Below are 15,728 nucleotides of genomic sequence, written 5' to 3' on the forward strand. Positions count from 1 at the left end.
AACAAGATGCTAGATCCATCTTACAGAATAAAATAATAGATCCATCTTACAAAACAAGATTAGATCGATCTTACAAGAACAATATTAGATCTATCTACAAGACCAAGATATTAGTCCATTTACAAAAACAAGATATAAGAGCCATATTACAAAACGATATTAGATCCATCTTACAAAAACGATATTAGATCCATCTTACAAGAGCAAGACATTAGATCCATCATACAAGAGAAGGATATTAGAACTATCTACAAGAACAAGATATTAGATCCATCTTACAAGAACAAGATAATAGATCCATCTTACAAGAGCAAGATGTTGGCTCCATCTTACAAGAACAAGATATTAGATCCATTTTACAAAACAAGCTATTAGATCCATCTTAGAGGAAAGAGATACTAGATCCATCTTAGAAGAAAGATACTAGATCCATCTTACAAGAACAAATATTAAATCTATCTTACAAAAACAAGATACTAGTTCTATCTTACAAAAACTAGATATTAGTTCCATCTTACACGAACAAGATACTAGATCCATCTTACAAGAACAAAATATTGGATCTATCGTGCAGGAACAACAAATTACATCCACCTTACAAGAACAAGATATTAGATCCACCAAACAAAAACAAGATATTACATCTCAAAGAACAAGATGCTAGACCCACCTACATGAATAAAATATTAGATCTACTACAAAAACAACATATTTGATCCATCTTACAAAAACAAGATTAGATCCGTCTTACAAGAGCAAGATATAGATCCATCTTCCAAGAACAACACATTAGATTCATCATACAAGCAAGATATTAGAAATATCTACAAGAACAAGATTCTAGATCCATCTTACAAGAACAAATACTAGATCCATCTTACAAGAACAAGATATTAGATCTATCGTACAGGAACAACATATTAGATCCACCAAACAAAAACAGGATATTCATCTAAAAAGAATAAGATACTAGATCCATCTTACATGAATAACATATTACATAGATCTTACAAAAACAAGATTAAAGATCAATCTTTCAAGAGCAAGATCTTAGATCTATCTACTAGAAACAGATTTTAGATCCATCTTACAAAAACAAGATATTAGATCCATCTTACAAACATATTAGATCCATCTTACAAGAAAGGATACTAGATCCATCTTACAAGAATAAGACATTAGATCCATCTTACAAAAACAAGATAGTAATTCTATCTTACAAGAACAAGATATTAGATCCATCTTGCAAGAAAAAGATACAAGATCCATCATACAACAAGATATTAGATCCATCTTACCAGAACAAGATACTAGATCCATCATACAAACAAGACATTAGATCCATCTTACCAGAACAAGATACTAGATCCTCTTACAGGAATAAGACATTAGATCTATTGTACAGAACAAGATTAAAGATCCATCTTAAAAGAACAAGATATTAGATCCATTTTACCAAAACAAGATATTATATCCATCATACAGAGCAAGATATCTTACAAAAAAAGTAGTTAGATAGTTCTATCTTAGAAAACATATTAAAGATCCATCTCACAGAACAAGATATCAGAACCATCTTACAAAAACAAGATATTAGATCCATCTAACAGAACAAGATCCTAGATCCATCTTATATATCTATCTACAAGAACAAGACGTCAGATCCATTGTACAGAACAAATCATACAGGAACACATATTAGATCGACCTTACAAGAACAAGTAACTAGATCCATCTAACAAGAACAAGATATTAAATCCCTCATACAGAACAAGAAACTAGATCCATCTTACAATAACAAACATTAGATCTATCTTGCTTGAAAAAGATAGTAACTGAAGCAAACAAGATATTCAAATCTTGGTCCTATATGGTCCTGGGGCCGTACTACAGAAACTTCTTAACCGGCAGATCCAATCATAACTGCTTGGTAACCATGGTATTAAGGGTTAGGAACTGATATAGGAATAAGGCCATTGCAGATTAACAGTTCCTAAATCAATGTTCCTTTCCTAACTTAAGATAGGGAAAGTGTATTACAGAACTATCCTAACTTTGTAGAATCTTCATTAAACTCTCCTAATTTTAGGATAACTGTTAAGCTGTCCTAACTTTTACTTTTCCACCAGGTAGTGTTGCTAAGTTGTTTAATCCACATGGGTGCTCTTTTATTGCTTTTACAAAATCAACAAATATCAACAGGTGTAACTTGTTAATTAATTGAATTAATTAATTAATTCAAGAAATACATGAAAAACATGATGATGTTAGCCATCTTTTTTTACCTTCATTATTAGCTTTCCCGAGAAGAGTATGGGTTTCTGCCACTGTCAGTGAAGGAGCACAGGAGGAAAACACCACTCTTTGGAGTTGCCTTTCTCTTCGTATCACTTGTTAACAACGCTCCGCTGGATGCCAGATATGTGGCGGTGACTGTGTCCGCTATTTTAGCTCAATCTCAATCTTTAATCTCCTGAGATAAGCGTTACATGAATTTGGATATCTCGATGGAGGTTATTAACACCTGTATGTTTCATTAAAAAAATGACCAAAAAACAGCAATTAAAATACCGTTTAGCTCAGTGAGATGAGAAAAGTGGCATTGGTTGCTAGGTAACAAACATGTAAAGTTGATAACTGATGTTGGATTGAGTATTTAGGATTTCCTAACCTGAGATAAGATAGGATTCCTAAACTTAGTTAGGATTTGCTTCTGTAATACCACATTGGAGAAAATCCTATCTTAGACCTTTCCTATCTTACCTTAAGACTTAAGATAGGAACTTTCTGTAATATGGCCCCTGGAGTTTCTTTGCCTTGTTTATTCCATTACTTAGGTAAACACCACTGAAGAAGGACTCTGTGATATATGCCTGATCTCTGTGGTTTCCGGGTGTTCCAGGCAGGTAGCTGCTGACCTTCATATTTAAACAACCTGCTGTACAAGCAGCGAAGACTTTTGAAGGTTGTTAACTCACACAGGAGGCAGCCGGTTAGTGAGGAGGCAGTCATGCAGTGTGACTGTTGACTGTTGCCTACAGGGAATCTTAATATGTGTAACACTCACATATCTATCAAAAATAACAGTCAAATTGAAATATGGGGTTAAATACCAAAGTTATCAAAATATCTGGTAGAGGGCGCTAGGGGCCTTAAAACATCCTTCATCCATTTCAGTCACTGAAATGTTTACATTTATTCATTTATCCAAAGCGACTTACAATTGCTATACATGTCAGAGGTTGTACACTTCTGGAGGAACTAGGGGTAGAGTGTCTTGCTCAGGGACACATTGGTGTCGCACAGTGGATTCGAACTCAGGTCTAACACCAAAGGCATGAGTCTTATCCACTGCGCTATCACCAACCCATGTTAACTATCAATACAAATCTTTAATTCTTGTAATTAGTCTATACTAAGTCATGATAATGATTTGATGATGTTTCTCTGGAGAATACAATGTGCTTCCAATGACTAAAGCTTAAAAAGCCTATTCTAAATGTATAGTTCTTTTATCTGTTCAGACACTTTCCTGGGGAATAAGTTGAGCCATGCTGTGCTTTTTCACGGCATTCATCACAAATGAGATCCTGGACATTTATAAAACAACAGAGAAACCTGTGTGACACAGAGGTGTGAATTAAGGTTGTATTCTGCTATGAGGTCATTTATTCATTTAGCTGACACTTTTATCCAAAGCAACTTACAATTGCTACATGTCAGAGGTCACACGCCTCTGGAGCAACGAGGGGTTCAGTATCTTGCTCAGGGACACAATGGTGGATGTCTTACAGTGGGAATCGAATCCAGGTCTCCCACACCAAAGGCAAGCATCTTATCTATGCGCCATCACCACCCCGTTAAGGTCAGAAACATTTTAGTTGTTTCGGAAACTTCCAGGTTCCCATTTGGTTTTGATTTTGAGCCCGTACATACAGTAAGCTGGGTCAGATTATCCGTCCTGACTCCTTCCTACCTTCTGGGCCTCAGTGGGCATTTCGTCGCTGGATGAGCTCAGTTCTTTGTCCTTCACAGAGTCTAGAGGGACCACCGGGCCACCCCTGAAGACAGCCGGACTTTTACCCACAGAGAAGGACTTCTTCCCGGCCTCATCGTCTGACGACAGGCCCTTATCACTCAGGTTCCCCGCCAGCTCACTCAGCTTCCTCCTCAGCTTCTCCTCCTCGTTCAGAGTCGATGTCTGCAGGAAGATAGACAATATATTTATTGATGAAATTCATCCCATAACGTCACAATAAAACAGGATTTATTTTTTACATTTACATTTATATTTACTCATTTGGCAGACGCTTTTATCCAAAGCGACTTACATACTAGTAAGAGCAGCAATAAATACTAGTAAGAGCTCACAATCCATATCACATCAATGGGATAGATACCTAGGGAAGGAAGTAAGAGTTAACAAAAAGTGCAATCAAAACAAAAAGTGCAATCAATACAAGATCATTGTAGGGGATAGAAGAAGAAGAGCACAGGAAGTGCATGTTAGAGGTTAGGAGTTAAAGGTGTTATAAGAGGAAGTATTCTCGGAAGAGATGAGTTTTCAAGAGCTTCTTGAAGTTAGAGAGGGACGCCCCTGCTCTGATGTCGTGTGGTAGCTCGTTCCACCATCGTGGTGTCACAGATGCTTGCTTTGTGTGAAGGGATGGCAGACCCAGTCGGCGTTCGTTGGAGGAGCGTAGTGGCCGAGAAGGAACGTAAGTTTGTATTATGGAGTTTAGGTAGATGGCTGCAGACCCAGTAGTCACTCTGTATGCAGCATTAGTGACTTGAATTTGATTCTGGAGCCAGTGGAGGTCACTGAGTAATGGAGTGACATGAGTCCTTTTGGGCTGATCAAAAACCAGACGCGATGCTGCGTTCTGAACCATTTGTAAGGGTTTCACCGCACAAGCTAGAAGACCTGCTAGGAGGGCATTGCAATAGTCGATGCGAGAGATAACCATGGCCTGTACCAGAAGCTGGGTAGCGTACTGAGTGAGGTAGGGCCTGATTTTCCTTATGTTGTATAGAGCAAAGCGGCATGAACGAGAGACAGCAGCAACATGGTCTGAAAAGGACAGCTGGTCATCAATCATGACACCCAAGTTTCTCACCACCTTGGTTGGACTGATGGTTGCGGAGTCAGTTTGTAGTTTGATGTTATGGTGGATAGATTGCTTGGCTGGAATGACCAAGAGTTCAGTCTTAGAGAGGTTTAGTTGAAGGTGGCAAGCCTTTATCCATGCAGATATGTCTGATAGACAGTACTGCGGGAAGGATAGGTAGAGTTGCGTATCGTCTGCGTAGCAGTGGTAAGAGAAGCCGTGCGAGCGAATGATCGGCCCCAGCGAGGTGGTGTAAATTGAGAAGAGAAGGGGCCCAAGCACTGAGCCTTGGTGCACCCGTGTTTAGAGGCAGTGGGAGGAGGATAATTGTCCTTGCCACAAAACATTGTAGGAACGCCCCGAGAGGTAGGATTCGAACCACAGGAGTGCTTTACTCGAGATGCCCATTGCTGAGAGAGCGGATAGCAGGATCCTGTGGTTGACTGTGTAGTCAAAACCAGACCCAAAACCAAGTCATTAACAGATGGCAGAATTTCACTGTTTAATTAAAGAAGAAGTTGATGGGCTTATTTTGAACCTGGTGTGTCACATCTCACCTCGTCAGCAGGTGTCATCTTCTCCTCCAGGCGGCTCAGCAGACTCTCAATGGCAGACATGCGTTTGTTCAGCTCGTTCATCTGCAAAATAAAACCAAAGAAGAGATTATCAAGAGAAGAGGATTAGAATGAGTGATGATTAGTTAGGGTTAACCCAATGGCAAAAAATGTTTTCTGTAGTTTTCTGTAAAGATCCTCGGTCATCCAGTTAGTAATTATCCACTAATGAACTGGAGAACTGGAAGAAAGGCGACAAGTCTTCAAGGATCTTCAATCCAGTCCAGTTGCCCTTGATTTTAACCAGGCTTGGAATTTTCATAGTAGAAAGAAATATCCAATTTTCGTTGTGTAAATGTTCCACTTCCTGTGTTATGGTGAGCGTGACAAGTAAAACAGATAATCAGTGTTAGGGAGCACAACCAGTGACTGCGACTGGGTGTTTTCTCTTACAGGCGGGCTTGTCCCAGGTTCTCCTGGGAGGAGGTTCTGCTGTTCTTGCGGCGGTGGGGGGGTTGTTGGTACATTGGAGGGTACCTCGGGTAATCGTCCTCGTCTGAGGTGTCAACGTACTGCTGTCGAGCCACCGAAGAGCTGATCTTTGACAGAGAGCGAGTCCGGACCATCCTGCTGTCTCCATAGTCATCTGACAACACACAGAGAGGTAAGTAGAGACAGTTAAATATACAAGTTAGCTGAAGTGTGACTGTGAGTCCTGCATGGAATATGAGACTGCATGTTCAAGTACAGGTTCTGAAAGCTAAACTCAAAGTAGTCCTTTCTACTAAAAGAACCCATTACAACATGGTGTCACCATGACTTACGCACCAGAGGAAAGAAATGGGATAAGCTACAGTAACCCTCTGATACAAGGAGCGGAACACCAGGGAGAAAATCTTTGCAGTGAGGGATCTGTTGAGCTTCAGTGAGACTCAAACTAGTAGCCAGAGTCGACACCATAGACCAAAAGACAGTGGGAGAGACAATATGCTCAGAGTAATGAGGCAGCACGCACTGTTCAGACTGTTTGTCCCTCTCTGTCAAGACAGCCACACTATTGGCTTCTTTTCCTGAGAGGTTGCAGCCATTTCAAAAGGAAGTCTTGAATATCATGTTCTTCTAACAGCCACTAGGTGGAGCTCTGCAACGTACAACTACCTCACGTTTGATTCATCTATCTCACAGCAACCAGTAAGAGACTGCAGATAATTTTACTGATGTGATAAATAGTGTGAAGCACATGTACTCTGTGGGGACTGTTTGTACTACATGTATTTGTATATACACTCACCTAAAGGATTATTAGGAACACCATACTAATACTGTGTTTGACCCCCTTTCGCCTTCAGAACTGCCTTAATTCTACGTGGCATTGATTCAACAAGGTGCTGAAAGCATTCTTTAGAAATGTTGGCCCATATTGATAGGATAGCATCTTGCAGTTGATGGAGATTTGTGGGATGCACATCCAGGGCATGAAGCTCCCGTTCCACCACATCCCAAAGATGCTCTATTGGGTTGAGATCTGGTGACTGTGGGGGCCATTTTAGTACAGTGAACTCCTTGTCATCTTCAAGAAACCAGTTTGAAATGATTGGAGCTTTGTGACATGGTGCATTATCCTGCTGGAAGTAGCCATCAGAGGATGGGTACATGGTGGCCATAAAGGGATGGACATGGTCAGAAACAATGCTCAGGTAGGCCGTGGCATTTAAACGATGCCCAATTGGCACTAAGGGGCCCAAAGTGTAACAGAAAACATCCCCCACACCATTACACCACCACCACCAGCCTGCACAGTGGTAACAAGGCATGATGGATCCATGTTCTCATTCTGTTTACGCCAAATTCTGACTCTACCATCTGAATGTCTCAACAGAAACCGAGACTCATCAGACCAGGCAACATTTTTCCAGTCTTCAACTGTCCAATTTTGGTGAGCTCTTGCAAATTGTAGCCTCTTTTTCCTATTTGTAGTGGAGATGAGTGGTACCCGGTGGGGTCTTCTGCTGTTGTAGCCCATCCGCCTCAATGTTGTGCGTGTTGTGGCTTCACAAATGCTTTGCTGCATACCTCGGTTGTAACGAGAGTATTTCAGTCAAAGTTGCTCTTCTATCAGCTTGAATCGGTCGGCCCATTCTCCTCTGACCTCTAGCATCAACAAGGCATTTTAGTCCACAGGACTGCAGCATACTGGATGTTTTTCCCTTTTCACACCGTTCTTTGTAAACCCTAGAAATGGTTGTGCGTGAAAATCCCAGTAACTGAGCAGATCGTGAAATACTCAGACCGGCCCGTCTGGCACCAACCAATGCCACGCTCAAAATTGCTTAAATCTCCTTTCTTTCCCATTCTGACATTCAGTTTGGAGTTCAGGAGATTGTCTTGACCAGGACCACACCCCTAAATGCATTGAAGCAACTGCCATGTGATTGGTTGATTAGATAATTGCATTAATGAGAAATTGAACAGGTGTTCCTAATAATCCTTTAGGTGAGTGTATGTACCAGATCTCATGGCATATCGGTCCAGACTCCTTCTGCGGTTTACTCGGTGGTTGGACATGTCGCAGTCCTCATTCCTGTAGCTTCGATCCTCCTGCATCTGCTGCATAAAACATGTTAAATACAAACAGTTAGTCATAGATACATTATGGTGGCTTTGGTATTTTTCAGCCCTATTTCCCCATGTTTTTGTGTCTTTGTGACTAATGGGGACAATTTATTTTATTTTATCCAGTATTAAGAGAGCTGCAGCGAAACCGTCTCAGGTGTTGTCGTACCTGTACCGACGGTCGTCTCGAATGAGGGAAATATTCCTCAGCGTCAAAGTCCATAGGATGAACTGACAGCAGACGTTTACTTTTCCTCATCTTAAAGAAAAGAAGAAGAAGAGTTTAAAAGCTGCAGGATTCATCTGATTCATTTTCCTAAGATTTAGTTTATTATTTTTATGTTACCACTTTGTAGCGCTGAGCATCGGCCTCTCCATGGTCATCCTCGTTACCATTATGCACATCTACAGGTAGAAATACTGACTTTTAACATGTCTTCATGTCATTGAATTTAAAAAATTCAAAATGTTGAGATTTTCTGGAGACAGAAGACTGCTGCAAACATGAATATCAAATGTGTTTATAATCTATAGAAACAATATATAGTTCAAGCTTAGAATTTTTAATAATTGAACATCAAAGTCAAAGCAGATAACAGATTTAAGCTTTAAAGAAGCTTTAAAGTCTAATTTCCTCCCAGTCTTTTGTTAACTGAAAATTTCTGTGCGTAGCTTGAATCAAACTCTTTATTTGTTGATGAAAAAGTGTTTCAGCATCGACTCACGGCTGCGGACATCCGGCATACTCTGAGTGTCATCATCACGACCACCTAAAGAAGAAACACAAGAAGTGTTATTAGCATGTAGCATTTGGCATCTGAATTTGTTCATATGTTCAGATAAACACACAGACTGTTTCAGCTTGAGTGTATCCGGGACCTACATATTATAATAAGCAGTAATACTAGCAATAATATTTTTCTACAGAGAAATAGTTCATGTTTACAAGATAAACATGATGACAGAAGAATGGTCATCTGATTGGATCAGATTATCAGATAGATCTTTCTCTGTTTATAAATCTTAATTTAATGATCATTATTTGTTCCCTACTGAATTATAAAAACTAACATGTTCTGTGACATCTATTTGAGCCTTCGCAAACAACAAATCAAGTTAATTAAAATACAATAACACAGTCTGCTGGTGTTCAACAGCCTCAGTGTGACTCAGTAAATACATCACGTTTTTCTCAGCTGACGGTTTGATGACCACATGTGGCCCCTCCACAGACACAGGTCCTGCAGGTAACAGTGATGTCAAGGCAGACTCACCGTCTCCGTTCAGCCTCTTGTACAGTGACCTCATCACCTTGGCGCTGCCGAAGCGTTTGAAGCGGTTTCTAACGTTGTCATGGTACCAACCCACAGTGCCGATCTTCAACACCCTGCAGCAGGTATAAACACAAAAAACACTCCACTCTTTACCTGAACAGGTGGAGCACTGAAGCAACAAGTAGATTATATTTTACGAAGCTACTGGCTAACAATTTAGCATATCAAACTACATTACATTAAATGACAGCAATGTGTTTAGGTCATGTAGGCGTTTATATCTGGCTTCTTGCTAACATATTAGCAAACACTGTTAGCTGACGTTCCACGCTAAAATTGCAGCACAATAGTGAAACATTAATTTAAATAACTAGTAGGCTCCTTGCTCTTAATTGCTAATACTTTAGCGCACAGTGTTAATTAACAGTTGTCTGGGTAGCTAGCTAGTGCTAACACATTAATATACAATAACTAGTGAGAGCAGGCTCCATTTTGGGTAAAGTTTATCATTATCGGAAACAAAATGACAACAATCTCACCACAGATCTCTTTTTGGTGTCTGAATTCTTAGATGTGTTGGTGTATCGTGTATCTGAGACAGATGTGTTCCTTACCTGTGCTGTCAGTACCCACACCTACCTGTGGGTGTCTCACCTGGTCATGCGGCAGTTGTCACACACCCAGCCGTGCTCCTTCTTGTTGTAGCGGCTGCAGGCCTTGCAGGTGTACATGCGGCAGTCCAGACACTGACGTTTACTGTTGACCAGGAACTTAAAGGGCTGCAGGCAGCGGATGCAGTGCGAGTCAGACAGTTTACTCTGAGTACCCAGCAGCTCTCGCTTTGTATCCTCCTTCTCGATTTTAGTCTTCAGATCACTGCAAGAGACAACAAGAGAGGAAACGAGGCTGTGACCATAATCTTCCAACCACTTCTGTATCTGCGGAGGAAATATTGTTTGCTGTTAATACATTTTGTGGCCCTCTTTGTGTCAATAAAGTTGATATATTCTCTTAAAACTGAGGCCCTATCTGAATCTATCTGATCTGTTTTCTTAGGCTACCATTTGTGATATTCTTTCTCAGAGTCATAACTCAGTCTGATCTGAACAGACAGTCATTACACATGTTGATTTATTCAGTGTGACTTCCACTTCCTGAGGATTTCATGATCTCTGATGTCCATCCAGAACAAACGTCTAGTAACCAGCTTAAAAACCAGAGACAGAGGCTGCAGAACTGAACATCATCATGTTATAACCCCTGTTTCCAGTCAGCCTCTCCACTGTCAAACTTTCCAATAAAACTATGAATTATTTAAAGTTATAAATGAACAGCTGACAGAGTCTCAGGGAACAGATGGTGCAGCAGCTGAACATCTTGTGAAAGAACAGTTTGTTTAGTGTTTCATGTGACTGAATCATTAAACCTGAACGTCCACCTCTAGGGAACTGAACCACAGTTTGAAAACATCCACACATACAGAACTAAACTCAGTGGATCTGCTGTAATTCACTGTCACATACATTCACATCATGCTGACATCATACTGCTGGAAGAACAAATCACATTCCTCATTAAAGATGCTTCTTCTAAGAATAAAAGATAGAAGCTTCAAACTCACTGACTTCACTTCTGGTTCACTCGTGATGCTGAAAGTTTAATCAACACATTAAAGATATTTTAGGATCCTGGATGGACCTGAATTTAAAATGAAATGGCAAAAAAGAAGCTCTCAAGAAGCATTGAATGAGTTCAATTAACAAGATTCGTTTCTCAGATCAGATCTTAGAGACTGACTGTCTGCACTGTTGCTAGTGATCAGATCAGACAGCTCCAACCTCTCTGCATAGGTTGCTGTGATAACGACTTATTAGAAGTAGCCTATTTCTCTGGATTGTTCTCCATACCGCTCTGCTAGCAGCAGCGGGACTTTAATCAGCCACTCTGATGCACTTTGGATTTGACGTCGTTGTTGAAAGTGACTCAAAAGACACTTTGAAATATGATGTGAGCGGCCAGACTGAGACGCATCTGTAGAAACCCAATTGCAATCGCATTTCAAGCCACCTCCAGCTTGACTGGAGCTACCTTTGGCGAGGAAGGTGGCTCCAGTTTCCTTAAGGGAAAAGTGTCTCTCACCGTTGTTGTGTCTCTCTGTCCTCCACATTACCTAGTGCTGCCGAGGTCCTGCAGCCCAGCTCCACAGAAACTTTGCTGGGAACCTCCACAGAGAGGCGCACCAAAAAATCAGTTGCTCTGTTCCACTAAAGTACCACAAGTCCTGTCTGACTCTCTATTGTTGGTCTGGCCAACTCCTGCTGAGCTGCAGCAACTCTCAGTTGCCGGTGTCCTGTCCTGTTGCTCTGTTGCCGTCCTCTGGTCCCATACTCCAGCCATCAGTCTCTGGTCTTGGTCTTCAGTCATGTTGCCGGTGTCCTGCCTGATCTCCTGAGGAGCTCTGCCCATCTGTACTGCCCCCAGGCTGCCTGAGTTGAGAGTACCCAGCTCTTTGCCCCTAAATGCTACCTGCTATCAGTATCAAAGTGACAAAGTGACTGTAAAACAGAGAAAAGCTGTAAATCTACACATTTGGGAAATATTTGTATCTATGAAACCAGTTAGTTCTGTTTCCATTAATTTTGTTGTTGAACCTTCTTGTGGAATATTTATATATTTACATTTATGAAAATCAGTCTATGACTCTGGAGTCAGTTTTTTCTTTCACTCCATCCACTGTGACTTTTCTGTTCAGGATCATTATGATATTTGTATTTATGTTTAGATTTTTTAGTATGCAGTTGGAAGTTGTGTCTGTGTCAAACGTGTCTGTTATTGAAATGTTTCTGTATCAAAGAGCTTAGTTTACTATTCATCTTTATAAAATGTGTTTATCTGGAAATAATAAGCCATCAAACTACAGTCTGTGAGTTCATGTGTTTCTTCAGGAGAAATGTGATTTTCACAGTTATAATCAGATTATCAGCAGCTTCCAGCAGTCACAGAGGAACAGTTCATTCATTCAGACTGAAGACAGAAGCTGCTTTTTGCATCTGAGTCATGTCGTTATTGATCATCAGTTATCGGTTAGCTCACACTGATTCAGACCTCTCTCACAGGAAAACTCGTCTTGATTTCACTCCTTTAGTTTAATTGTAAGCTGTCTCTCCAGCTGTTTCCTCTGTTTCTCTGGGTGTGTATTGCCCCCGGGGCTGATGGGACTTGCAGTGTTTAGTGAGGAACACAGAGCGTTTTGTTTCCTGCTGCAGACTCTGGTGCGTGTGACCGAGTCGTGATCGACTGAAACAACAACGACGTCTTTCACGCTTACATTCCTGCAAAACTCACATGAAGCAGTCGATTTACAGAAACAGTCACAAACACTTACGTCACTGTGGGACTGAGCAACACTGACATAGCAACATGTTTAATATATATACATATATCTGTTTATTGATTATGTATCTGTGCTGATATCTGTACATTTGCCTCACAGAGCAACTCTGTTGTTAAACTGTCTAATGACACTAAACATTGGCTTTATGCTCAGGATGGTCCGTCATCACATTGACAGTGACTGGAAGCTCTCACCTGGCTAGCAGCTCCCAAAACATGTGAGTGAAATTTCCAGGAGGACAATTTCAACATGTTAGAACTGAACAAAGTGACAGAACAGTTCACGGATGAACATTTTGAGTCTGACTCAAGTCCTCCACCATCACCGCTGGCTCACGTGAAATGCATGCTGGGATACAAATAATAAGGTATATCAAATATCCTGATAAACAAGCAGAAGGCAAACCTCTACAGGGCAGTCAGACAGACAGACAAGCTTACCCGAGTCTTTCCTCTTCTTTCTTTCGGAGGTTAAAGTCTCGTTGAATCACCTCCCAGACGTGTTTGGCCTCTTCGTCTGTCAGACGGGACAGATCCAGTTTACGCTCCATGACGTCCACTGAAACAAGACAGCAAACTAGTGCTTTAATCTAACAATTGTGTTAAGTGGCGAAATGTTATGTTAAGAGGAAGATTTCAAAATTTTGTAAAAAAAAATGTTTACAGCTAAAATTCTTCATGAAAAAAATTTATTAAAAAAACAGTAAAAACATTTTGAAAACAAAACATTTACTGAATAGATGAATTATGGCTTTACATTTATGGTGAAACCAACAAAACGTTGATCATTTTATCTGGAACAGCAGCAGAATTAGAAAACAAGTCAGTGATGTGTCAGAAACAGTTTCTACTTGGTATGCTAACGTTAGCCACCATTAGCTCCTGGTCATACCAGACTACGTCAGACAGAAAACATGCGAGCTGAAACAAACAAAGCTGCGTTTTATGTTTCACGAAGCTTTTCTTTTGTATTAAGACTGAATTTATTCTGTTAGAAAAATGACTCACTTTGAAACGTCATGCTGTTTTTATAAAATTCCTTAAATCTTAATAAATCTTATTTTAAACATCAGTGTTTCCTTTTTCACTTCTGATCCATTAAAGAAACATGCCCTCATTACTGGTTTCAAAGCTCCACCAGTTCAGACCAGCTCAACTAAAGACTGATTCTTTTACCGGTTTTATTTGACTCATAGTTCAGTCCTGACAAATGAAAGGATCCAGTAATAAAGAAGAATAAAGTAGTACCTCCACCTTCAGGTTGGAGCCTTAAAAATACTTTTTAAAAACTAAATTCAAACTGTCTCTTATAATGTAGCAGACCTGAGGCCAGAGCATTAATGCTGCTGTAATATAAAACAGTGTGAGATCTGCTTTTAAGCTACACTTTGTCACCACACCCTAAAACATGTTACACAACTGATGCCATCAATAACTGATGCCCTTACTTTAAAAACAAAGGAACATGTTTATTACATAAATATCTTCTTTAACATGGACTGGATTTTAAAACTAAACAGCTGATTAAAACCTTTAAAAGAAGCAGACCGTTTGTTGGAATTTCTTCTGTTCAAATGATGTGGGAGGTTTTTTGATGAAATCTGACATTTTACAGATTGAACATTAATTAATGAACAAATGTGTGAATATAAAGATTTAAATGCATTTTTGTTCGATATTTACAGAAACTTTAAGCTACTGACTGAATTAAATCAGTTTCCAATGAAGTTTTAATGCGCTGTACAGTGATGTAATGAGATGTATTGAGATTTAATAAATGTTAATCTGATGTAATAAATGAAATTAAAGAGAAGAATAAAGACTCACCGTGTGTTTCTGTGTGTTCAGGCTGAAACTGATGAAACGTCTGGCTGAGTTTAAACTGAGACAATCAGCTGATCACATGACGACCGTTCTCATGACAACAACAACTACACACAGAAACACTCAACTACACACTGTAGCACACTCTGGTGAAAACAAATCAGAACAGTAGAGAAAGAAGTTGTTATGTTTTGAAGTTAAATTTGAGATAAAGTCGTAATTAAAGAAGTAAAGTGATTTGGATATATATAACACTTTAAATGTTATATATATCACAATGTTTGGAGGTAAAAGTCATATTAAAAGATGTGGTCATATTTTGACATCACAATGCACACCAACATGTAAAACACACAGTTGTAGAACACTGCAGCCGCTGTGCAGTGAGAAAATTTGAAATTTTGAGGGTAAATTTGAAATATTTGGAGGAACAAAGTTAAGATGAGTTTTTAAAGTGTTGATATAATATAAATAAGACTGACTGAAAGGAAACATTTGAGATGTTTAGAAACCTTTTTTTGTTGTCACTACTCATGTTGTGGTGGCAGCCCGGCTGACGGTGAGTGTCCTGGTTTTTCCTCCTTTTTATCAGTTTTCTGCTTTTTCCCTTGGTTTCCTGTTCTCTGCCCGCCTCTCTGTGTTTTCTCCCCCGTGTGCTCTCTCTCCCTCTGCTCCTGAGCCCAGCCAACTACCTGCACCTGCAACCCATCATCCACCTCGTCAGCCTGCCACACCTGCCAGTAATCAACCTCATCCCAGCCTGTATTTCAACCCCGGTTCTCCACACCATCCTTGCTTGATCGTCGTTGCTCCATACCCGGTGCCATCCCCACGTTCAGGCTTTCATGTTCCTGTTTTTTCACGTTTACCCTGTACCTTGTTGCTGTCTTCCCTAACCTTGTCCCTTGTCTGTTTTCCTCACAGGTACACTCACCCTCGTCCTCCGTTCGGCTGGGCTCACC

The 15,728-nt window shown here is 40.2% G+C and overlaps 1 protein-coding gene across 1 annotated transcript; it reads right to left on the bottom strand.

Moving 5' to 3' along the window:
* Positions 1–3,976: 3,976 nt before the first annotated feature.
* LOC119918708 (melanophilin-like) lies at positions 3,977–14,864 on the bottom strand (the record flags this gene model as incomplete). The annotated part of the gene is made up of 12 exons (XM_038739443.1): positions 14,770–14,864; positions 13,384–13,501; positions 10,204–10,425; positions 9,550–9,662; positions 9,001–9,045; positions 8,622–8,680; positions 8,445–8,534; positions 8,170–8,269; positions 6,120–6,308; positions 5,897–5,901; positions 5,666–5,746; positions 3,977–4,201 (listed from the first exon to the last, which is right to left on the bottom strand). Coding segments are annotated over exons 2-12 (1,239 nt in total), but the record flags the coding sequence as incomplete, so codon positions are not given.
* Between the last annotated feature and the right edge of the window lie 864 nt (positions 14,865–15,728).

The sequence above is a fragment of the Micropterus salmoides genome, unplaced genomic scaffold (genome assembly GCF_014851395.1).
Source record: "Micropterus salmoides isolate LMB-PRFRI ecotype aquatic unplaced genomic scaffold, ASM1485139v1 Ms_hic_scaffold_2363, whole genome shotgun sequence".
Classification (NCBI taxonomy): Eukaryota; Metazoa; Chordata; class Actinopteri; order Centrarchiformes; family Centrarchidae; genus Micropterus; species Micropterus salmoides.